At 50.3% G+C, this 24929-nt stretch overlaps 3 protein-coding genes across 7 annotated transcripts in view; 2 read left to right on the top strand and 1 right to left on the bottom strand.

Moving 5' to 3' along the window:
• Positions 1-15692, top strand: part of Strada (STE20 related adaptor alpha) — a 34433-nt gene extending 18741 nt beyond the window's left edge. For 3 of the 5 annotated variants that reach the window (XM_057774189.1, XM_057774188.1, XM_057774190.1), the window contains exons 3-11: positions 1557-1659; positions 2135-2256; positions 4321-4429; positions 4512-4635; positions 8236-8407; positions 8880-8984; positions 13608-13849; positions 14113-14155; positions 14427-15691. In XM_057774189.1, coding sequence (XP_057630172.1) covers positions 1557-1659; positions 2135-2256; positions 4321-4429; positions 4512-4635; positions 8236-8407; positions 8880-8984; positions 13608-13849; positions 14113-14155; positions 14427-14579 — 1173 coding nt within the window. In that variant the 3' untranslated portion in view covers positions 14580-15691. Of the gene's footprint in view, positions 1-1556; positions 1660-2134; positions 2257-4320; positions 4430-4511; positions 4636-8235; positions 8408-8879; positions 8985-13607; positions 13850-14112; positions 14156-14426 lie in introns of all 5 variants that reach the window. The other 2 variants (XM_057774187.1, XM_057774186.1) reach the window with 1 other exon arrangement.
• Positions 15693-17810: 2118 nt separating this feature from the next.
• On the top strand, positions 17811-19954 carry Limd2 (LIM domain containing 2). Its single transcript, XM_057773350.1, has 5 exons — positions 17811-17929; positions 18534-18628; positions 18772-18816; positions 18903-19042; positions 19138-19954. Exons 2-5 carry the CDS (start codon positions 18587-18589, stop codon positions 19295-19297), a joined length of 387 nt encoding a protein of 128 aa, XP_057629333.1. The 5' UTR covers positions 17811-17929; positions 18534-18586; the 3' UTR covers positions 19298-19954.
• A 1367-nt stretch (positions 19955-21321) lies between these two features.
• Positions 21322-24929, bottom strand: part of Map3k3 (mitogen-activated protein kinase kinase kinase 3) — a 95798-nt gene continuing 92190 nt past the window's right edge. The window contains exon 16 of the mRNA XM_057773338.1: positions 21322-23913. Within this exon, the coding sequence (XP_057629321.1) occupies positions 23685-23913 (229 nt within the window). The 3' untranslated portion in view covers positions 21322-23684. The remainder of the gene's footprint in view (positions 23914-24929) is intronic.

Below are 24929 nucleotides of genomic sequence, written 5' to 3'. Positions count from 1 at the left end.
GCAGAGCCACTTGGCCTTTTTATGGAGCTAGGCATTATTAGTAGTTGTAAACCAGATGCACCCCATCAGCAACAAGACCCTTCCTGGCAGAGGCCTGCATCTTTCTGCGTCACATAAACACATTCTCGTGACTTAGCAAATTGTTACCTTCTTGGCCTGCACTTCTGTTATTGAAAAAGCATTAGCATGGTGGTGTACTCCTTAATCTCAGCATTTGGAAGGCAGAGGCAGGGAGATTGCCATATATTCCAACCCAGGCCCTAGCACTCAGGAGTTCAAAGGCAGGCAGATTCTAAATTCAAGGCCAGCTGGTTTATAAAGACCTTGTCTTTAAAAAAAAAAAAAAAATATCTGTTCCACCTCTTCAGCTAGTGTGGGGAAGGAGGAAGGAAGATCAGACAATGTAAGTGGGCTTGAAGAGCACATTTAAATAGGATGCCAGCACAGTGTTTTTGTGGCGTCTCTGCAGTCATACTCTTGACTCTCCACCTTGTCTGAACATTTTCAGCTTTTTCCGTTAATGCTGAGTCAAGAGCCATTTGTGCATTGACAACAGTTTCTTCCGATTCAAGGCCAAGTTTGTTTTATTTTGTTTGGCTTTTTGAGGCAGGGTCTCCTGGCCTGAAGTTCCTGATTCTCCTGCCTTCACCTCCTGAATGCTAGGATTACAGGCATGCACCATCACACTTGACTGGAGACCAGGCTTATGACTGGTATACAGCATAGACCTCAGATTCTGCATTCCAGCTAGACACACCTGCAGGGAGGTTTAAGGAGAGAAAAATCTGCTCCCCAAGTCATTTGCACGCATTTGGGCCTAGAAGGAAAGGAGGCCTGTGAAAGCTGTACTGCTGTATGCTGTTTTGCTTCCCACATTCAGCAGTGCTGGCCACCTTTCTTCAAGACTTCAAAGGCTAGAGGTGTCCACATCCTCAATGGCTGGTACCCAGCTTCATCCTCTGCCTGAGGGGACAGGGACCCAGGAGCTGACCATGCAGACTCTGGGCCTGTAGCTGAGGGAGTCAGTTACTCTCCCATCTCGTGGGGACATCAAGAATGACTATCCTGGACTCTGGGTTTGCTGAAGGAATGGGGCTCCTCTAGCAGGGTTCCTCTAGTACAGTGTTTGCAGCCTTCCTAATGATGTTACCCTTTAATACAGCTCCTCATGATCCCCAAACATAAAATTGTTTTTGTTGCTACTTCATAACTGTAATCTTGCTACTATTCTCAATTGCAATGTAAATATCCGATATACAGAATTGTTTTCGTTGCTACTTCATAACTGTAATCTTGCTACTATTCTCAATTGCAATGTAAATATCCGATATACAGGATGTCTGATATATGATACACACACCTCCCCCACTGGTTGAGAACCGCTGCTCTAGAACAAGATTATTGTTCTGACCATTTAGAACCTTGCAGTTTGGCACCTTAAAAATTGGACCCCAATGCAGCAGAAAACTGGAAACCGTGTATTTCTCTCCGTGGATCTGTTACCACCTCTGCCCCACCCCCATTTTCTCAGTTAACCTCTTCTTCTTTTTCCTTAGGCCAATGAGGCGAGCTCGGAGTCCATAGCATCCTTCTCTAAACCGGAAAACATGGGCAGCTTTCTGCCAGAGGGCGGGTGTTATGAACTGCTCACCATCATAGGTAATTCCCAGAGACATGCCCACTTTCCCGCCACAGCTCCTCAGCTAGCTGCACGGATTTGTGGCGACAGTGGGCTTCATGGGTTTATTTATTTATTTGTTATATGTACAATATTCTATCTGTGTGTATGCCTGCAGGCCAGAAGAGGGCACCAGACCTTATTACAGATGGTTATGAGCCACCATGTGGTTGCTGGGAATTGAACTCATGACCTTTGGAAGAGCAGGCAATGCTCTTAACCTCTGAGCCATCTCTCCAGCCCTGCTTCATGGGTTTCTTGTGCCAAGGATGGGAAGACATCATTTCTAGGACGCCATGGACCACTACAATGATGGGCTGAAAAGGACTGATGGGAAAACCAAGAAATGTCAGCTATATTCTAACTAGAATTTTCTGCTGAAATTGAGTCTCTTTTCTTTAGAGTAGATAAATCTTTGTGGCTGTCTTTGTTTAACTCATTTGTCTTTTCTTTTAGGTAAAGGATTTGAGGACTTAATGACAGTGAATTTAGCCAGGTACAAGCCAACAGGAGAATATGTAACAGTACGAAGGATCAACCTAGAAGCCTGTTCCAATGAGATGGTGACATTCTTGCAGGTAATAAAGTGTAGGTGTGACCCCTGGAGGGTGGGCTCCCAGTTACATAGTAATCTCATTTCGTTCCTCTAGAAGTTGCTTTAGGTGGGCCATGTGTTGAGAAGTCAGGAGGCAGCAGCGAAGGGTCTTTCGTGTTTGACACTGTCCGACAGGCTGTGATGGTGCTCAGCCCAGATGTCCCCTCTTCTTTAAACATTTCTCTTTGCCTTGTTCTGCATTATTCAGAGAGACAGGCAAGCATGGCAGTGTAGGCAGCAGAGGCAGCTGCTCTGCCATCAGTGACCATTAGTGCATCATGTTTGCTGCAGATGCCTTTTGATTTGATAAGCACGGAGTCTCCCTCTTGCTAAATTGGTGTAGGAACCAAAATGGGGTGAGACTCCTCGTGGTCCTATGATACCAGTGTACACAGTGTGCAGCGCAGTGTGGACTCAGGGCTGTGTGCAGCTCCTGCACCTCATATGTAGTGTGTTCCTTAAGTGATGCTTACCTGACCATGTTGTTCAAGTTCCTCTGTTCATAATTGCTAGACGAGGCCAGTCTAGCTTAGTTATTTGTAGGGGAAAACTTAATTTATTCCAGAACATGTTTGCCCATGTGATTTTTTTTTTTTTTTTTTTTTTTTGGATTTTATTCTCTGAAACAATAAACAGGCAAAAGGAACTGCCCACATGGTCTCAATTTAGGTCATAAAGGCCAAGAACCTGACATTTCTGCATTTTTTGTTTTGTTTTTAATTTCTTTGTAGATAGGGTCTCCCATTCCAGCTGCTCTAGAACTCACATTGCACAGGCTAGCCTCAAACCTGTGGGTCACGACCCCTTAGGGGGTCACATATCAGATGTTTACATTACAATTCATAACAGTAGCAGAATTACAATTATGAAGTAGCAATGAAATAATGTTTTTGATTAGGGTTGCCATGATATGAGGAGCTGTGTTAAAGGTCTCAGCATCAGGAAGGTTGAGAACCGCTGCTCAGAGTACTGGTCCTGGCTCTTCTGAAGTTCCTTTGAACTTTTTTTATTTTTATTTTTTTTTTTTTTAGCATGTTTTTTTTAAGTTTTTTTTTTTTAGACTTATTTTATTTATTTATTTTATTATGTATACAACATTCCTTCCATGTATGCTTGCATGCCAGAAGAGGGCACCAGATCTCATTCTAGATGGCTGTGAGCCACCATGTGGTTGCTGGGAATTGAACTCAGGACCTCTGGAGGAGCAGTCGGTGCTCTTAACCTCTGAGCCATCTCTCCAGCCCTTGAACTTTTTTTAAAAAAATGTTTCATACACCTATTTCTGGGGAAGGGGACCCCAGTCAAGGTGCTTGGAAATGTCTCCTTGTATTCCATAGTTTCATTTGTCCATTAGTTCGGTCAGCTCTTATACTTTGATATATATAGTATTTGTTTTTAGATACCATCTCACTGTTACCCAGCCTGCCCTCAAACTTACAGTCCTCCTGCCTCAGCACCCAGGCTGGGATTGTACTCTTTTTTTTTTTTTTTTTTTTTTAAAGATTTTTATTTATTATGTATATAGGTTTCTTCCTTCATGTATCCTGCAGTACAGAAGAGGACACCAGATCTTATTACAGATGGTTGTGAGCCACCATGTGGTTGCTGGGAATTGAACTCAGGACCTCTGGAAGAGCAGCCAGTGCTCTATTCCTCTGAGCCATCTCTCCAGCCACCTGGGATTGTACTCTTGTCTTAGAAAGAAGTGTAAGCCTTGACCTGGGATTAGGTGAATCACTTCCCAAGTCTTCAACCACTGCTTTATTTTGGTCGTCTCTGAAGTGGCTGACTCTCACTGTGTTGACAGCAGTGACCCTGCATGGTGAAGGGTTACTTTTTGAGCCTCGTAAGTGTTGGTGGCTGGCAGGGCCACCCAAAAGCCCAAGTGGGCAAATCAGGTGGCTTTCCCCAGGCATGGTGGGCCTTCCTACACTGGAAGGACTCTGAGGAGAGCATCCAGAAGACACTAGGTCTCCACACTGTCCCACTGCCATCTTCATGTTGAATGCCATTCGTGACCCTGACTCAGCTTTGCTGTTGCTTTCAGGGGGAGCTTCATGTCTCTAAACTCTTCAGCCATCCCAATATAGTGCCATATCGAGCCACCTTCATCTCAGACAATGAGCTGTGGGTCGTCACATCATTCATGGCATATGGTGAGTGGGAAGGGTTCTAGGACACCTGGCACTTCCTTCTGTGCCATTTTCTTTCTCCTGTTACCCTTGGCATCCTTTTCAGGTTCTGCAAAGGATCTCATTGGCACACACTTCATGGACGGCATGAATGAGCTGGCGATTGCATACATCCTGCAGGGGGTGCTGAAGGCCTTGGACTACATCCACCACATGGGCTATGTGCACAGGTGTGTTCCCAGCCACTTCATCCTTTCCTAGTGAAGGTGGAGTTCAGAATCAAGGATCTGGATTCTGAGCTTGCCACTTGGTGGACAGTCATTAGTCTGTCAGTGCTGAAGTCACTTGATCTTTATTGTGTGACAGATATGTCTACTGCGGACCACTGTCCCCTGATCCCTGACCCGTGCCTTACTCCTATGTGCCTCAGAGCAGGCTCATGGCCAACTCAAAAACAGATTGCTTAGTGGTTTTGTCGGGAAAACCAGCTCTTAGTGGGGGAGGACAATGGAACTGGAGCCCTCCTTCCACTTCATTGGTTCCAGGGATCAAACTGAGGTGGGAAGGCTTGGCAGCAAGTGCCTTTACCCGCTGAGCCATGTCACCAGCCCCACACTGCAGACTTACGTAGAAGGCAGTGTGAGGGAGAGTTTTGGGACCTAGGTACACAAGAACTAGACGTTTAAAAGCATAAAACAAGAAAATGATGAGCCGGGCGGTGGTGGCGCACGCCTTTAATCCCAGCACTTGGGAGGCAGAGGCAGGTGGATCTCTGTGAGTTCGAGACCAGCCTGGTCTACAAGAGCTAGTTCCAGGATAGGCTCCAAAACCACAGAGAAACCCTATCTCGAAAAACCAAAAAAAAAAAAAAAAAAAAAAAAGAAAGAAAATGATGAGTATGCTTAGATAGGCTTTAAAGACTTCTGTCTCGCTGGGCAGTGGTGGCGCACGCCTTTAATCCCAGCACTCGGGAGGCAGAGGTAGGCGGATCTCTGTGAGTTCGAGACCAGCCTGGTCTACAAGAGCTAGTTCCAGGACAGGCTCCAAAGCCACAGAGAAACCCTGTCTCGAAAAACCAAAAAAAAAAAAAAAAAAAAAAAAGACTTCTGTCTCATAAATGACACGATGACAAAGTGACAAAGTAATGTGTGGCAGGATGGGAGGTTACGGCCGAGCCCTAGCAATCAGAGAACTGCAGATGAAGACATGATGTCACATTGTATGAGTAACTGGTGGTGGTTAGGAGGCTGGATGGTACCCAGTGCAGCCAGTCAGGGGCGTGGACGCAGGCTTGTATCAGCTCTGGCTATATGCCATCAGTGGACCTGCATACTGACATCTGCCGCATGCTGACATCTGCTGCATGCAGACATCTGCCTCATGCTGACATCATCTGCCGCATGCTGACATCTGCCGCATGCTGACTGCTGTTGGATTTGTACTGAGTAGAAGTATCTTGAGTGTCTCTCCCTGGAAAATGGAAATGGTAGGTCCCTTGAAGTCAGCACTGAGTGAGAAAGGAGTGAATTGCTTAACAGAGAGGATTAGATAAATTTAAAGCATACCCATGCACTTCTCAAGAACAGAAAGTAAAAGTATTAGGAGCAGATCTGAGTTCAAGGCCAGCCTGGTCTACATATTGAGTTCCTGGACAGCCAGAGCTACATAGAGAAACCCTGTCTCAAAAGCAAACAGATAAAAATCATTGGTCTAGCCGGGCAGTGGTGGCGCACGCCTTTAATCCCAGCACTTGGGAGGCAGAGGCAGGCGGATCTCTGTGAGTTCGAGGCCAGCCTGGTCTACAAGAGCTAGTTCCAGGACAGGCTCCAAAACCACAGAGAAACCCTGTCTCGAAAAACCAAAAACAAACAAACAAATAAAAAAAAAAACATTGGTTTATCTTATATGCCTGTAAGAGGCAGACATCAGAGCATTCAGTCTTTGGGGCCAGCCTAGATTACATAATGAGTTCCAGGCTGGCTGGACCCATCCACCATAACATGCTAGGGGCCACACTGTTAAATAAAACTGACTCTTCCTCTCCCAAAAGCCATCAACCTCTCAGCTAAGGGTGAGGGCTCTTGAGCCCCTTTCTCTCGAAAAGCTCGAATGCTAACTGGCTCAGTCTTCTTGGGTCCTATGCAGGCAGCCACACCTTCTGTGAGGTCATGAGTGCAGTGGTCAGGTTGTGTCCAGAGGACAGTTTTGGTCAGGTCTTCCCTACCTCTGGCTCTTTTGTTTGTTTGTTTTTTCAAGACAGGGTTTCACTGTAACTTTGGACCCTGTCCTGGAACTAGCTCTTATAGACCAGGTTGGTCTCGAACTCACAGAGATCCACCTGCCTCTGCCTCCCGAGTGCTGGGATTAAAGGCGTGCGCCACCACTGCCTGGCTCCACCTCTGGCTCTTACCATCTTTCCATCCCTCTCTTTGCAATGGTCCTGGAGCCCTGGTGGGAGGAGAGTGACACAGATGTCCCTAGACACTAACTGCACTTTGACCAGCTGTCAGTTTTGCCATTAGTCATCATCCATGACACAAAGAAACCTCTCTGATGAAGCTTGAGAGCTGCACTAATCTGCAGATATAAAGATACAAATTTAGAGGGCACTTTGGTTCTAGGCACATAGTAAGTTTTAAAATATAATAACATATAGGGGCTAGAGAGATGGCTTAGCAGTTAAGAGTACATACCGCTCTTGTAGAGGACTCAGCACCCACATTGGGTGGTTCACAATTGTCTGTAATTCCAGCTCCAAGAGCTCCGACAACTCGGGCCCCTGCAGGCATATATGCACATAGCCACTCCCACACACACACACACAACTAACATAAATAAGTCTTTAAGCTGGAGAGACAGCTCAGTGGTTATGAGAGTCTACTAATTCTGCAGAAGACTTGAGTTTGGTTCCCAGCTCTACATTGGTATCTCACTACTGCCTACAACTCCAGCTCCAGGGATCTGATACTGTCTTCTAGCCTCCTTATGCACATACACACCCACAGACAGACACATGTGCTCATGATTAAAAATAAAAAGAAGGGGCTGGAGAGATGGCTCAGTGGTTAAGAGCATTACCTGCTCTTCCAAAGGTCCTGAGTTCAATTCCCAGCAACCACATGGTGGCTCACAACCATCTGTAAAGAGGTCTGGCGCCCTCTTCTGGCCTGCAGACATACACACAGACAGAATATTGTATACATAATAAATAAATAAATTTAAAAAAATAAATAAATAAAAAGAAACCTTTTTTGTTTGTTTGTTTGTTTGTTTGTTTAAATCAAATGACTGGGTATGGTGGCACACTCCTTTAATCCCAGTACTCTGGAGGCGGCAGAAGCAGGTGAATCTCTATGAGTTCAAGGCCAGCCTGGTCTACAGAGTAGGTTTCAGGACAGTCAGGATTACAGAGAGAACCCTGTCTGAAAACCCAGAACAAACAAATCTAATGTTGGGCTGGAGAGATGGCTCAGAGGTTAAGAGCACTGGCTGCTCTTCCAGAAGTCCTGAGTTCAATTTCCAGCAACCACATCGTGGCTCACAGCCATCTGTAATGAGATCTGGTGCCCTCTTCTGGCATGGAGACATACATGTACATACTGTGTACATAATAAATAAATCTTAAAAAAGAAAACCCAAACATGCATGAATAGGGCATGTTACTTTCTTGTTTTCAGGTATGTTTGAAAATATTCATAAATACCTTTATGTATGTATGAGATGCACTTATATGCATGCGATATGGGTGAGAGCTGACCAGGTCTAATATTTGGAGACTGCAGATCTGTAGCATCATGACCGTGTGTGACACTGTCTTCACCTCCCTGCAGGAGTGTCAAGGCCAGCCACATTCTGATTTCTACGGATGGGAAGGTCTACCTGTCCGGTCTACGCAGCAACCTCAGCATGATCAGCCATGGGCAGCGGCAGCGTGCAGTCCATGATTTTCCAAAATACAGTGTCAAGGTCCTGCCGTGGCTCAGCCCAGAAGTTCTCCAGCAGGTCTGTGTCCTTGGGCCCAAGGAGCCCCTTTCTCCCACCCACTCATAATCTCCTAAGGAAGCCCAGGAATTTGCTGGGATGGGGCTTCTCCCTGTTTCTGGTAGAGTAAGAGGTTCTGGAGGGAAGAGCCCCTGTTGGCCAGGTGTCCCATAGCACCCATTCCTGGCAGCTGTGGATGTGTGGGGTCCCCAACCTGACCCTAGTGTCTGCCTCAGGGACACTTAGCACCCTAAAGATAGAGAACATTCTGGAAATATTTGGTGCTCTGGATCTCTGTGCATAGCGGGCATACCCATGCCAGTGTGCCTGCTCATTTTGCAGCAGCGCCAGACGTTGGCTCTCCTCACACAGCAATTCCCTGCAGTGGAAGGTGAAGAGCATGGTCAGTGTCTGGTCCTGACTGTGACGGGCATTCACCTCCTCAGAGCAGGTCTGCAAATGGATCACCTGTGCCTTTTTTCTTCCGACTTAGAATCTTCAGGGTTATGATGCCAAGTCTGATATCTACAGTGTGGGGATCACAGCGTGTGAACTAGCTAATGGCCATGTCCCCTTCAAGGATATGCCTGCCACTCAGGTGAGCCTGTAGACTAGTGTTCCCTTCCTTCTCTGCTGCCTGCCTTCCACAGATGCCCACTGCTTACCGCCACACTGGGACACTGACCGTGGTCACTAATGTATTAGAGTCAGTCTTTTTGCTTCAAGAAGTTTCCCACCCGCTTGGTGGAGGGCGCTTGTGCAATTCTTTGTTCCCTTCTCTGCTGGTGAATGTTGTGGTTGCCGAGCCCAACCCATGGGGTGGGGCGAGTAGGGCAGTGCAGAGAGGCCACATCACACTGGACATTGCATGGCTCTGCAGACTGTGAATGTCACTGACCATTCTGTTATGCTTTGTTTTGTGGAATAGCCTCTTGCGTAGCTCAGGCTAGTATCAAACTTAGAGCAATCCTTCTGCCTCACTTTCTAAGTTTTGTGTTTATAGGCATGCACCACCGTGCCTAGCTAAGCTTCCCCATCCTTATAAACTCATCAGATTTGTTGTCTTCCTTCCTAAGTACAACTAGATGATCAGTGTCCAGTTTCAAATTCTCAGGCATCTCTGAGTATTGTGCCACTGTATTCTGGCACACACTTTTAGAACCTGCATTCTGAGTCCAGCTTATGTTCACACCCCTGCCATGCCTGCCTGTAGGTCACGGCCAGTGGTGTAGTCTGCTCTTAGACAGACAGACCCAGAGAAGAAACTTGTCCAGGCCCTATTACACCCAGGAAATGGAGTTGGGATTGTCTGGGCGAGTGTCACCTGAATCTTCAGGAACAAGACCTAGAACTGGGAGCAGGCCTCCCCTCAGGCTCACAGATCGCTCACCTTGGGGTCGCAGGCTGAAGCTAGAGAATGGCTGAGTCAGCTACCTTGAGCAGAGACCAAAGGAACTTCTAGGGGGTGATAATACTTAAAAAAAATTATGTGCACACACATGCACACACATGTTATGTATGTGTGGTTGCCTAAGGAGTTCAGAAGAGGGCGACAGAGCTCCTGGAACTGGAGTCAGACAGTAGAAAGCAACCCAACATGGATGCCAGTAACCAAACTCAGGTTCTCAGTAAGAGCAGCAAGCTTTCTTAACTACTGAGTCCTCTCTCCAGCCCCTGATCTAACCTTAAAAGCGAACAGCAGTTGACCATATAAAGAGCGGGAATAGGCCAGGCAGTAGTGCACACGCCTTTAATCCCAGCACTTGGGAGGTAGAAGCCGTAGGATCTCTGTGAGTTCAAGGCCAGCCTGGTCTACAGAGTGAGTTCCAGGATAGCTAGGGCTACATAGAGAAACCCTGTCTCAAAAAACCACATTAAAAAGAAAGAACGAGAGCAGGAACAGAAGCCTGCCCTTGACAGAAGTGTAGCTCAGTGGTAGGGTGTACCTGGCTTTTTCTTTGGCCACCAACCAGTTCCCACATCATACATGACACAGAGACTTATTAGGTATGAATGCTTGGTCTTAGTTAGCTCTTATTTTATTTTATTTATTTTTATTTATTTATTTTGGTTTTTCAAGACAGGGTTTCTCTGTGGTTTTTTTGGAGCCTGTCCTGGAACTAGCTCTTGTAGACCAGGCTAGCTCTTATTTTAATCTGTTTCTCTTTATCTGCATTTTGCTCTGGGGCTTTTTACCTTTTTGTGTGTCCTACTCTGTCTGCTGACTGGGCGTCTTCCTCTGTTTCTCCTTCGTTCTCTCTTCCTAGAGTTTTCCTCCTACTTACTCTCTTTGTCCACCAGCCTGCCTAGTCTTTCTCTGCCTGTTCAGCTCTTTATTAGACCAGTCAGGTGCTTTAGAGAGGCATGGTGAAACAGCAACACATCTTTACGTAATTAGACAAATGTAGCACAAGCAAATGTAACGCCTTTACATAGTTAACAAAGCAGCAGAAGCGGGCTGGAGAGATGGCTCAGTGGTTAAGAGCATTGCCTGCTCTTCCAAAGGTCCTGAGTTTAATTCCCAGCAACCACATGATGGCTCACAACCATCTGTAAAGAGATCTGGCGCCCTCTTCTGGCCTTCAGGCATACACACAGAATATTGTATACATAATAAATAAATAAATAAATATTTTTAAAAAAACAACAAAAAACAAAGCAAAAGCTAATGTAGCACACCTTCCCATAGTTAAAGCAATACTCCGCAACATAAACAAATGTAGCACATCTTTACATAGTTAAAAGTAATATTTCACCACAGTAGAGTGCTTGCCTAGAATATCACGAATCCTGACCAGTTTCCAGCAACATACATACGTGTGCTAACAAAGAACTAGATCTGGGCACAGCACAGAATTGTACACGACTGCTGGGGGATGAGGCTGGAGAAGGAAGCAAGAGCACACCCTGTGTGATCTCTAGGGTCTTTGGTTCATGTCCCAAAGAATAGGGAAGTGCCGGAGATACACATAGGGGTGACGACAGCAGATTATCTGACCATCTGTCTATCCGAAAGGCGATTCAGAACTATCCATCCTCGATCTTAGCTTAATTTAGCTCTGATAGAAAAATTAGGGTGTGGAGCCTACGTATAAGAAATGTGTGCTGGGCAGTGGTGGCTCGTGCCTTTAATCCCAGCACTTGGGAGGCAGAGGCAGGCGGATCTCTTGAGTTCAAGGCCAGCCTGGTCTATAGAGCAAGTTCCAGGAGAGCCAGAGCTACACAGAGAAACCGTATCTCAAAAAGAAAAGGAAGGAAGGAAAGAGAATTGTGTAAGAAAAATAATTGATTAACAGGATCTGCTCAAGAAGGAATAATATGGTTAGCTAATTAATGTGAGCGTAGTGTGGGCCTAGTTACTGTGAGCCTAGTTAGTTTGGGCCTAGTTAGTGTGAGCCTGGTTAGTGTGGACCTAGTTAGTTTGAGCTAGTTAGTTAAAACCCAGTTAGTATAAACTTAGTGTGAACCTAGTTAGTGGTTCAGGTCCAGAAGCAACATTGTCCACACTGGAAGTGTCTGTCCCTACAGTTTCTACAATAAGGGAGCCACTGGCCACTTGGTACAGTGATCACTTAAAATGTGGCCACAGAGATGGAGGGACTGAATTTAAGGCTAACTTAAATAGTAACGTTGTTAGAGGCTCCCATATTAGCACCATCCCAGAGACAGCTCCAAGTTCTGTTTGGGTTGCTCAGGATGTTCCTGGGGTCACATAAAAAGGTAGCTGCCTTCAAGGTGTGGCTGGTTTTGCATGTACCAAGCTTGACGGCTTTGAAACAGCCTCCCAGGTGGGGTCTGCCCAGGTGGGGTCTGCCCAGGTGGGGTCTGCCCAGGTGGGGTCTGCCCAGGTGCAGCATTGTCATCAGCCCAGGTGCTGCACTGCAGATGCCACATTGTGGACTCCACTGAACCCATCTGGGCCTGGCAGAGTGGTGCTGGGCTTCACAGAGATTGATGTTGCTCCACCGCTGTGCTCAAGAGCGGGCTCTATAGTCAGAGGAGGTCCATGCCTTGTCAAAGGCGAGAGGAAGCTGAGCTCTTCAGTTCAGCCCTGGTGGAGGGCACTTGTAGCCCCTCCTCCCATGTGCCTTCACTGCCAGCCAGTGGCCAGTGTTCCTTTGCAAAAGCCAGCTTTACATGATGTCTGAGGGTGTTCACTGCTGTGGTGGAACGCCATGGCCGCACTTCCAGGAAACAGCCCATCACTGAGGGGAGGCAGGCCAGGAGCCTGGAGGCAGGAACTGAAGCAGAGGCTATGAGGAATGCTATTTATTGGCTTGCTCAGCCTGCTTTCTTATAGAACCCACTACTCTCAATGGGCTGGACCCTCCCCCATCAGCTACTAATTTAAAAAATGCCCAGTGGGCTGGAGAGATGTCTCTGGTTAAGAGCATTGCCTGCTCTTCCAGAGGATCCAGGTTCAATTCCCACCATCCACATGGCGGCTCATGACTGTAATTCCAGTTCTAGGGGACTCAACACTCATGGCAAAACTGCAATGCACATTTAAAAGAAAAAGAGTCAACAAAATAAAGTTATATTTGGAAAAAAAAGAAAATGCCCACTGGCCATTGGTGGCACACGCCTTTAATCCCAGCACTCTGGAGACAGAGGCAGGCAGATCTCTGTGAGTTTGAGGCCAGCAGGGCTGCACAGAGAAACCCTGTCTTGAGAAAATGCCCTCTGAGGCTCCCTTCTCTCAGATGACTCTTGTTAGTGTCAGATTGTCATAACCCTACCCAGCCCCAACTTTGTTTTTTTTTTTAAAAAAAAAAATATTTAGGGCTGGAGAGATGGCTCAGTGGTTAAGAGCATTGCCTGCTCTTCCAAAGGTCCTGAGTTCAATTCCCGGCAACCACATGGTGGCTCACAACCATCTGTAATGAGGTCTGGTGCCCTCTTCTGGCCTTCGGCATACACACAGATAGACTATTGTATACATAATAAATAATAAATAAATAAATAAAAATATTTATTTTGTATACAATATTCTGTCTGTGTGTATGCCTGAAGGCCAGAAGAGGGCGCCAGACCTCTTTACAGATGGTTGTGAGCCACCATGTGGTTGCCGGGAATTGAACTCAGGACCTTTGGAAGAGCAGGCAATGCTCTTAACCACTGAGCCATCTCTCCAACCCCCAGCCCCAACTTTGATCTTCACTCCCAGAGATCCCATTTGTTGAGGGAGCGAGAGCACAGCCCAGATCTGTCTCTTCACCAGATGCTGCTGGAGAAGCTGAATGGCACAGTGCCCTGCCTCCTGGACACCAGCACCATCCCAGCCGAGGAGCTGACCATGAGCCCCTCACGTTCCATTGCCAACCCTTGCCTGAACGACAGCCTGGCCACTGGCAGCCTCCGGCCTTCCAATGGTGACTCGCCTTCCCACCCGTACCACCGAACCTTCTCCCCCCACTTCCACCACTTTGTGGAGCAGTGCCTTCAGCGCAGCCCTGATGCAAGGTACTCTGCTGGCCCTCAGATGAGTTTCCGGGGACGGGGAGCTTGGGGTTTACACCCAGCAGGGAGGCCAGCTCTTAGGTAGAGATCTGGATTCCCAGAGGCGTGCGTGGCCCCAGTGTGAGAAGAACCAGCTTTCTGCTAAGAAGCCGGCCTGGGTGGGAGAGCTGAGGGAAGAGTTGGAGGGTCTCGGAGGAGAGGGTGAGTGTCAGGGTTTGGACAGCTGAGCCCAGGGGTCGTGTGAGTCTCTTTCCTTTTCTCTTCAGGCCGAACGCCAGCACCCTCCTGAACCACTCCTTCTTCAAGCAGGTATGGAAGCTTCCCCCTGGTTCCCACCCTGCTGCTGCTCTGTGGTTGTAGGCACCCCCTCACCTCCGACCCCTTTGTGAGGGGGTAGGTGTTCTTCCTCTGCCTGATTGAACTAGAGGAATACTGTGTTTTTGAAGCCCTTTGAGGCACTCGCCTGCCTTTCTTTTTTGGCTCCAGGGCACCACGAGACAGGAACCCTGGTCTGGTAACTGAACGTCCTGTAGTGTCCTGAGTTGTAGGATCTACCCTCCAACTTGTCTCTCTCCCTCAGATCAAGCGACGTGCCTCAGAGGCCTTGCCCGAATTGCTTCGCCCTGTCACCCCTATCACCAACTTTGAGGGCAGCCAGACTCAGGATCACAGTGGACTCTTTGGCCTGGTGACAAACCTGGAAGACCTGGAGGTGGATGACTGGGAGTTTTGAGCCAATGCAGCCTGCATCCTCCAGTGGGGGTGGGGTGTGAGCCTTGGGGGCCCTTCCTGAGGATCTGCACCTACCTCTGGGTGCAGACTGGGTAGAAAGGACATTATGCTGGCAGAGCTGGCTGCCCGCTGCTTGAAAGGACATTCTGAAGAGACTTCACTGTTTTTGTGGCTTTTGAGACACAGGGAGTCCCAGTCACCAGGGACTTGGACAGACCGGAAAGCTGACATCCTGTTCTGTGAGCTGGGGACCTCCTTAGAAGGAAGAGACATTTGCTTTAGCCCCGAGGCTGAAGTCCAAGCCCAGAGCTTAACTCAGACCCAGGGACCCTTCACTTCCTCTTCCCTGCACTTGCTCTCCTCCCAGGCTGTTTCACTCATCTTCTGTGCTCCCAGATCCTGTAGGGCTAAATGGGGGACAAGCATCCTGCCCCTGCCCTGCCCTCAGGCATCTCCTCAGTTTTCTGTCTTTAAGCACCAGGGCCGGGTCATCCTCATCCCCACCTCTCTCTTGGGCCCTGACACCTGAAACCTCTTAGCTCGGCTGTCTGTTACACTCCTTCCCAAGAATCCGCCAATGCCCCTGCCAGCTGCTGCCTTGGTGCCTCCTCCAAGGGCCATAAATGTCTTGCCTCGTCTGAGGGCTTGAGTAAGTCTTACGTTGTGTTAGTTTCATTGTCAGAACAAATTAAAAATTTCAGAGTATTAGGAATGCCACTAATGTTTCCATCTGTGCAGAGACTAGCTAGCTTGTAAGGGTGGCCAGACAGACTCAGGTACAGGCCATTGTTCTCCCAGAGGGCCGAGTGGGTATGGGACCTGGCAGTGGCTGCTTTCATAAGCAGACATACCAGTTTCTTTAAAAACCCATGGTCTCTTAATTCCCTAGAATTTCGGGAGCATTATATTAAATTTTGCCTTGGCAAAGTTATCTGAAAAGGGTACCAGGGCTCTAACAGCCAAGGGTGGAGGGCTTTATCATGGCTCCTGGTGTTGGTACTAATACCCAGCTAGCGTGTAACCTAAGTACCCGTTGTCCTGGCAGCCAGTGACCAGAGCAAGGGGACTGGCTCGAGCCTTGTTTCTGTGCGTTTCCACCTGGCTAGTCCCCTGGGTGAGGCACTTCAAACCCAGGTTTTTGTTTCATTTTTTGTTTTTTTGAGACAGGGTTTCTCTATGAGTAGCCCAGGCTGTCCTGAAACTAACTTTGTAGATCAGACTGGCCTCAAACTCACAGAGATCGCCTGCCTCTACCCCCCAAGTACTAGGATTAACGGCATTGCACCACCACTGCCTGGCATAAATGTTGTTTTAAGGAAGTTCTCCCTCCCTTTTCTGAGGCTTCCCAGGCCATCAGATGCCCACACTTTTCATTTTTTTAGAAATTTTTACAGTTGAGGCTGGGAATGCAGCTTAGTTGGCAGAGCCCTTGCCTGGCATGGAGTGTTGTGTTGGACCTGCTCCTCAGCACTGCGTACACTGGGAGTGGCACATGGTACACCGCTATAAACCCCGCACAAGAGGATGGGCGTTGAGCATCAATCTCAGGGACATAGCTGGAGACCTTGTCTAACAACTACAGAGCACTTAACCTTTTTTTTAAAGGGATGTGAGAAAGGCCCACATGACGTCCCAGACTACTTCTACAGACCTGCCCAACTTTTTTTTTTTTAAATCCTTTTTTCCTTTTAGGTGTGATCATGTGTGCATCAGGATAAGACTTGTAGTCCAGGGTGGCCTCAAACTCAGAATACTGACATGGGCCCACAGCTAGCCGTTTTCTCTCCTTCCATACTGCTTTCCTTCTTGCCGTCCACAGATGGCCCCAGCAGGGCAGGCTGCCAGTTAGTGCCCAGTAGCAGCCTCTTGGTATCCCTAAGGGCTTCACCTTTCTTGCATCAAACAGCTCCCTTGGCGACTCCGATGACAGGTGTGACAATTTCCCCAGGAAGAGTCACCCCTAGCTGTGGAGGAGCAACCATCAGGAAGTCAGTGGCTGAGCCTCATTGCAGGCAAAACATGGTCTAGAGCTGGAACCCGAGACTGAGAGAGTAACGCACAGTGTGGGTGCGTTAGCAGCCAGGGAAACAGCACGGGGTGGGGGGGCTGGTGGGGACGGTGGTACAGCCTGCTGCCTCCCTGTTCCGCTGCCAGGGGGGAGGCGTTGAGCTGTTCTGTTCCCTGACACGCGTGGGCCCGCGCTAGAGCCACCAGTTCTATTCCTGTCCCGGGTGTGGGAATATGTCGCTGAGGGCTGTGTGCTTCGTGAAACAGCGTCTGGCCCGGCTTCAGGCAAAGCTTCCAGCAGAGGTCCGTGCCCCCGAAGCTGCACCCTAGAGGCCCTCCAGTGCAGGGCTGTCCACCCCGCGGGTGACCGGCAGCACAGCAGTCCTGCGGGCTGAGCGGCAGGCGCAGCTCTTGATGTACTTTGTTCTCTAAAGAAGTCCGCTCCCTTCCGTGGAGTGAAGTGTGCTTGCTGCAAGGAACTGGGTACTTTGAACTAAGGGCTTGACCTGGGCTATGGCACAGGCCAGGGGTTACTAATACCACAAAATCTGGCCACAGAAACCGTTTAGAATACCTGGCCTGAGGGGGTGGGTGCTTTCGGAAACCACGCAGCTGTGCGAGTTCTGGGGGTGGCAGATCTGTCACACCCCTCACATGGCGGCATAGGCCCACTAGAGAGGCTACCTTGACCTGACATCGGGGTATGGAGGGACCACGAGCTGCCTCCATCTTCCTCTGCAGCACTCCGTGGCTGCCAGGAGACCTGCCTCCGGAGTCCCCACAGTGGGACAGCTCAGGGTACCGGGTCCCCGGAGCGCAAGGAGGGGGCGGAGCTAATGGGACTCGGCCTTCACAATGGCCAACGGGTAAACCGAGGCAACGAAAAGCCCAGACCCATTTCTGAAGGTCCGCGCCGGGAGAGCCTCGTGTGGTGACCGTAGGCTGAACTCATCCCCGACCGAGGTTTGCGATTCACTCCCCGCCGTTGTCCCTTCCCCACTAGTGGCTGGGGAGGTCGGTTCCGGGAGGTGGGCGAGCGCGGGCTGCGAAAGCGGGGCGGGGGGCAGACAAAGGCGGGAGGGGGGGTGTCGACGGGAGGGCTTGGCGAGCGAGGGGAAGACAAAGCACAGAGGGGGGTCGGCGGCGGCTTCTCCCGGAGGCGGCCCCGGGCGCGCGGAGCCAATGGGCGGGCGCGGGGCGGGGGCCGGCGGGGGCGGCGCCGCGGTGAGGCGGCGACTGCCGCTCGGGGACCACTGGCAGCGGTGGCAGCTCGCGCCCGCGCCTCTCGCACCCGAGGCGGTCCCCCACCGACCGACCCCCGCCCCGCGGCGCAGGCCGGGCCCGGTGAGACCCACGGCGGCCGGGGGGGAGGGGCGCGGAGCGTTGCGGGGCCGACGCCGCCTGGCGGTTCGCGCGCAGCGCTCGCTGGAACCCAGAGGCTCGCGTCGGTCCTGCTGGGCCGGCCCGTGGTGGGTTGGGTTCGGGTCTGGGGTCCAGAGGAGTAGGCGCCGGAGGCGGCGTGGCTGGCGGGAGGCCGGGCCGAGCGCTGTCCAGGAGCTGGACATCTGAGCCCGGTGCGGGGGGGACCGCGGGTCAGGCAGTGTCCAGCCTAGACCTCTGCTGACCTCCCGTCACCCCCGGCCGGGTCTCCGCCCGTTGGAAACACACGCAGGCACCGTGGAGCCCCTCTGTCCCCGGTCGCTCTCGCTAACTTTGTTCTAGCCCTACATATGTTTCCACTCAGGGACCCCCGATCCCTTGGGGAGCTGCATGAGGGGCCGACAGGCTGGGGAGGGGGATGAGGGGCGGAAGTGGCAAGACCCAGAGCAACAGGAAATGACTTAGGGAAAGTCCCAACCGCAGCCCCTCAACCCCCTGCTTAAAAACACCCCAGCCTGCAGGATGGGGGAGGGCTCTTGGGGCCCCACTGACTGACTTCCCCTTACAGAACCCTCCTGGCGCCGCGTCTCCACCCAGGCCGCCAACCATCTCCGAAGAGCCATGTTCCAGGCTGCCGGAGCCGCCCAGGCCACCCCGTCTCATGTAGGTGACCAGCCAGGTGGGAGGGATAAAGGGGACAGGCGCAGCTTGTTTGCTTGGCACCCTCTGCCACCTCTCGAGTGCCCCTGGGATCTGGGCTGGGCCATCGGAGAGCTGACCCCGCTCTGACTGCTCTTCTTCCCCAGGAAGCCAAAGGCAGCAGTGGCAGCAGCACGGTGCAGCGCTCCAAGGTAGGGGCCCAAGGGTGGGTGTGGGTGGAGGAAAGGGTGGGTGCTGATTAGGCTTCTTGCTGAGTGTACCCTACCCCATTCCACAGTCCTTTAGCTTACGGGCGCAGGTGAAGGAGACCTGTGCAGCCTGCCAGAAGACTGTGTACCCTATGGAGCGGCTGGTGGCAGACAAGCTCATTTTCCACAACTCTTGCTTCTGTTGCAAACACTGCCACGCCAAACTCAGGTGCGCCCCTGCCCTGCCCATTTAACTGGCCCCCCACCCCCATCCTGCCTTCCAGCCCTGACCTAGACTGACCCAGCTGTTCTCTGCTTCCGCAGCTTGGGCAGTTATGCTGCACTGCACGGTGAATTTTACTGCAAACCTCACTTTCAGCAGCTGTTTAAGAGCAAAGGCAACTACGATGAGGGGTTTGGCCGTAAACAGCACAAGGAGCTCTGGGCCCACAAGGAGGTGGACTCAGGCACCAAGACAGCCTGAGGCCCTCTAACATCCATCTCCTCCCCACACATGGCCTACAGCTGGCCAGTGGGAAGGATGTTGATCTGGGCTTGGGGGAGCGGGTGGGAAAGGATGAGGCTCCCTCAGATAGTTTCAGGCTTAGGGCTCTGCCCCAGGATTCCTTACTTTTCCCATAGGAGGTAGAGGTTTGGGAAGCAGAATTGGAATTTTCACCACACCGCTTCCTTCAGACCATCACTCCTCACCCCAAGGCTCCCTGGGATGCCCACAAGCCCAGCTTCCCTATTTAGGTGCCTTTTCTCCAGCAAGGAGTCAGCATGCCCTCCTCAGGGTCCCAAGCTCCCACACTGCCACCTGGGCCTTGTGCACCCCCCGTGTCTCCCCATCTACCTCTGCCCTTAGCCTGGTTCTGAGCCACAGAGATTGGAAGAAGAGGAAGAGTGCCATCTGCTGGGCCTCTTATATGTCACCTCACTGGTGGGGGAGGGGGCTGGGAAGAGGCAAGACACCCCCACAGCCTTGGGGTCTAGGGGCCCCTTGCTGGAGCCTCAGCTAACAGGGTCGGCAGTAGCTACACTCCTCTCCTCTCCACTGCTGTGCTGTTCTGACTGTTGTGACCAACCCTGTTTTAAACATGTTTAAACAGATCTTGACTCTCTATTATGTGGCCTGATGGGGGAGCTTTGTGGCAGGTAGGCTGCAAACTCGTCACAGGGATGGGAAAGGGGGGCTTCTGGCCTTGAAGGGGCTGGGTGATGGTTGTCCAATAAGCATTAGCTTGAAGAACTGGTCACTGCCAATTTAGGATGTCAAACTGTCAAACCTTGGAATCCCAATGTGTACCCTTTTGAGTTGTGGGAGAGAAGCCAGGCCCCACCGATTCACATCCACACAACAGTTTTGAGATATTGTCTCACTTAGTATGGAGCCCTGACTGGGCTAGAACTCAAGACATCCACCTGCCTCTGTTAAACACAGAAGTGCTGGGGTTAAAGGTGTGCATCACCACCGCCCGCCTCACTGCAGTTCCTCAGAGGTGAAGTGGGGCCCAAAGCAGAACTTTACAAGTTGGCCAAGACTGCCTGTGACTCCCTTTCTGCTAGCTGGTCCCAGCTGTCCAGTTTCCTCCTAGTCCTTTGCCCTCGACATTTGCAAGGAATGATGGGAATCCATAGCCGAGCAAATGCCGCTAAGTTTCAGTGCTGCCACCTTTTTCTTCTCATGGCTGTCATCTTCCCAGAGCCCGTCCTGGGAAGGGAAAGGTCACAACTGCTGTGCCGGGTCATCCAGGAACAAACTTTGCTACTCTAAGAGCCCATGCACACTGATGACAACAGCGCACAGCAGAGAAGCAAGGCAAGTGTAAAGACACTTCCTCAGCCGAAGTCTCAGTTGTCCTGCCCCACGCCCTACTGCCCTGGCTCTTGCAAACAGCCTGTGGGATAGATGGATTAGTGAGCAAGAGGGTAAGCAGACTGCCAGGGAATCCAGCCTCTGGTCCTGCTGGCAGATGAACCACTGCGGATTGTTCCTTCAGGTAAACAGAGATGGGAAGGCCTTGGATCTATGGGGACAAAATGGTCTCTTGCATTCAATCAAGAAACAGTGGCAGTGCCGGGCAGTGGTGGTACACAACACCCTTAGTCCCAGGGCCAGGGAGGCAGAGGCAGGCAGATCTGAGTTCAAGACCAGCCTATGAACTACACAAGCTGTGTAGCTGAGTAGTTCTCCAAAACTAAACAAACAGAAACAGTGGCAGGGTTGAGCATGGTGTTCAGGAGGCTGAGGCAGGTGACCTTGAGACCAGCCTGGTCTAAAGTGAGCTTAAAAAAAAGCTACATACTCAGATAAGATGGACCAACAGTGCTGCCTCAGCTGAATGAGAGGCCACCTGGGCTAGCAATGATTTTGGCCAAGTCAGGCCAGGACCCCACTTTCGGCAGCTATTTAAACTTGGTGTTAGGCATCCCATCCCCACCTGACCCATCCCAGTACAAATTTCTACCAACCACCTTTAACCACAAGCATGGTCACAGGACCCTTCTGATATAAATGATCCCTTTTATTGTAAGTAATGCACTGGCCTGGCTTTGCACTGCAAGCCCTCAGTCAGGAGATAATGAAATAACTATGGCTGCAGGTTCTTGTGCACAATCCACAGTTCAGACAGACACAGAGCTGGGTGAGGGGGAGGAACAGAAGGGGCTGGCCAAAGCAGACAAACCCCATGGAATGTCAAACAATTGGTGCCGTAACACTTTGCACGACAGGCAAGGGCTGCTTGAGACTGTCTTTCAGAACCTTCAGGCCCGTCCTAGAGCCCTACAACTGCTCATCTGGATTTATTAATAAGAAAAAATAAATTAATGGCTTGAGCCTGAGGATGCTGAACCAGCATGTCCACAGTTTTTGGCACAAAAAAAGGGGTCTTTTTTTTCTTTGGAGTGCAGGATTTGTTGGCTTACTTTTAAGTTCATTTTCAGAAACATTCCCTCTGAGGTAAGATACCCCCTTGTGGGGGGCTCTATGAGATCCTGAACCGGGACAAGCAGAGTCGTCTCATCAGACATCTTGTCAGCCCACCAAGCTCTGTTTCCTGTTGGGGTTTGGATGGGGATAGGCTAAGGGGTGCTACAGCCATCAGGATGGGGTCAAGGAGAGGCCGAGCTGCCTTTTGGCAGCTTTGGTCTAGAAGAGGGGTCGGGCCAGTCCCCACCCTGGGCAAAGGCTAAGGTGGAAGCAGGACTTACTCACTGGCTTCAGAGCAGTTAGAGGATGGCCTGACAGAGACCCCCAGGAAAGGAAATAAAACAGAGGGTCCAGGCCCAATTGGCACCGTGCAACACACAAATCTGCAAAACCAGCTGCTTTCAATTTCTGTTCTCTCTTCAGGAGTCCATCACCGGTAACAGTCTAGAATTGATATATATAAAAACCATCAAATATGGATCTGAGATATAAATTAACAAGTACAAGGCCTCACATTACATGATGTGAAAAGGCTAAAAACAGCGATAGAAACTACATTCATAAAAGTGCATCGTCAACATACAACGAAGGCTTTGGCTTGTTCTGTGCCCATGGGGAAGTGGGCATGGCTGGCAGAGCTGCCTGGCGCTAATCCCCAGCTCCCTGGAGATGCCCATCCCTGGGCACTGGCTTTTTTTTTTTTTTTTTTTTTTTAATGACAACTCCTAAGAAATGGGAGTTGGGAGGGAGGAGCTGTAGCAATAGGCACATTTGGAGGGGAAGGAAGGGGCTGGAAGAAGGACCAGCACCCAGGCTGAGGTAAATATGGCCGATTCTAAGCTGCTCGGAGTCTTTCCCCAACCCCTGTTGGCATCCTCCCTTGTGGGAGGAACAAGGGATAGGGCTGAGAACACAACTGGGCGAGGCAGGCTGAGGAGCAGAGCTGGTGGTTTTGGACATGGCTGGTGGTGGCACAAGGGCTCTCCTTTCTCCCAAAGGAGTGGGCTCAGGTTTGAGATGCAGACAGCCTGAGACAGCTCTCCGGATTTTCCTGAACTGCCCAATGGGGCCAGAGCCAGATGCTCTTGTGTTGCCTACTTTCTCTGCTCCAGCGAGGGAACAGATGCCAGGCCAGAGGCCATGCCATCAGCTCTGCCCAGCCGAAGCCCAAGCCCACGTGGGTCTCCAGAGCTCAGAGGCAAAGTCTCCAGTTTAGAAACTGGGAACAGCATAAGAGTGACTCCAACTTGTAAAACAGAGACAATTGCATTGACAAGACTGGGTTTCCCCAGTTACTGGAGGCAGCTCCATTTCTCAGGCCCTGCTTATGGGGGCAGGCTCCTCCTTCCCAGAATAAGGCAGCATAACATTTGCTTCTTTCAATCTTTGGTAAAAGACAGGACTGGCAAAGCACACCTGGAGGCTCTAAGTGAGGGCAGCCCACATATCCTACCTTGTGATGGCTGGGGAATGCTGGGCTTTACCGCAGGCTTGAGTGGGCTCATGCAGCCCAGGGATACTCTGGTAATCTCCAAACATTGAGAGGAGAATCAAAATAACACTCTGAATGAAATAACACTATTCATACCCTTGAGTAAGTCCTGTGCCCCAGTCCCTCCTGGCTTCAGTGCTGACTGCAGTGTTAGGACACATTGAGGCCATGGCTGTCTTACATACGGTTCCCAGCCCCTTTCCTTCTGCATTGTGCTTAGGATGATGGAGCTCTTGGGTCTTATAGGCTGGGGTTCCCAGTCTCAATGCCACAGCTATCCCATCCTGGCTTTGAGTCCCAGTGACAGAAGGGGCACAAACAATGGCTGGACCGAAGCTCCACTGTCCTTAGCCTTGCCTGGAAGAAGCAGCAACTTCACTGAGCCTGACAGCAGCCCTGGCCTTCTCAGCAGCTGGCAGCTGGCAGCAGCAAGGCCTTGAGAGCTCAGTATATGAGCTGTGCAAAGTGGTGTGTGAGCAGTTCCTCAGCTGAGGGTCTCTGACGAGCCTCCACAAAAATGCGCCTCAGGAAGTCCCTGCCGTGTTCCGAGATGTGAGAGGGCAGCTGAGGATTGGTCGGCTGGGTGGCAATCTTGAAAATGGCAGCCATAGCTTCATACTCTGCCCAAGGTGGTTTCTCTGTCAGCATCTCCACTACAGTACAGCCCAGGCTCCTGGAAGAGAGAACCTTATGTCATCTGTGAGCCACCCTACCATCTGTAAGGAAAGGAAGTATCGTTCTCAGGTCACAGTGAAGGACAAACAGACCAAACAAAGGGTACTTACTGAGACTGCAAAGAATACTGACAGACTCCAAGATAGCTATGTCAGCCTCCTTTTGGTGTAAATAGCTCTTATTTCCTTGCTTTTCCAGTTTCTGGAGGATGTCTGCATTTCTTCCTGTCTATGTCTTTCTCATGTGAGAGACTGAACCCAAGGCCTTGTGTGTATTTAGCATATTCAATATTATTAAGTGCTGGGTGGTCATGGGACACACCTTTAAATCCCAGGACTCAGGAGCAGTTGCAGGCAGTTCTCTGTGAGTTAGAGGCCAGCCTGGTTTACAAAGTAAGTTCTAGGATAGCCAAGGTTACACAGAGAAACCCTGCCTCAATACACACACAAACACACACACAACAACTACCCCAAACCTACTGTGTGTCTTGGCTTCTGGTCCCCCACTCGACTGTCCTTTGCCACATTTCCCACAACCCATTCTGACCTGCTTTTTTCTCTAAGGAGCTCATCACTACCCCAGGCCCACCAGGTAATTCAGGATAATGTCTCAGTGACAGAAGCCCTACTGCCATATAGGTTACATTTATAGGTTTTGGCAGATAGGATTTAGACATCTTTGGAGGACAACCCATGATAACTTTCCAAGGAGAAAAGTTTTCATAACTCTTAGGCCCTTTATGAGAATGGACATAAAAATTAAGTAAATCAAATGCAAGCTGTTTGGGCACATGAAGGGGCTAAGTCTACTCATGTTAAGAGACAAATCTAGGTCTTCAGAATATATGCTGCTCTGTGTGTGTTTCACATGCACTTGAGTGTGTCTGTATTGGTGCATGCAGAAGCCAGAGCAGGACAAATGTCTTCTCTGCCTTACTGCCTTGAGACAGTGTCTCTCACTGAAACGGAAGCTTGCTTTTTCAGTTACACTGGCTGGCCAGAAAGCTCGCAGGAT

The sequence above is a fragment of the Chionomys nivalis genome, chromosome 7, assembly GCF_950005125.1.
Source record: "Chionomys nivalis chromosome 7, mChiNiv1.1, whole genome shotgun sequence".
Lineage (NCBI taxonomy): Eukaryota > Metazoa > Chordata > Mammalia > Rodentia > Cricetidae > Chionomys > Chionomys nivalis.
Note: the sequence above shows the minus strand (reverse complement) of the source record. Positions and strands in the feature narration are given on the sequence as shown.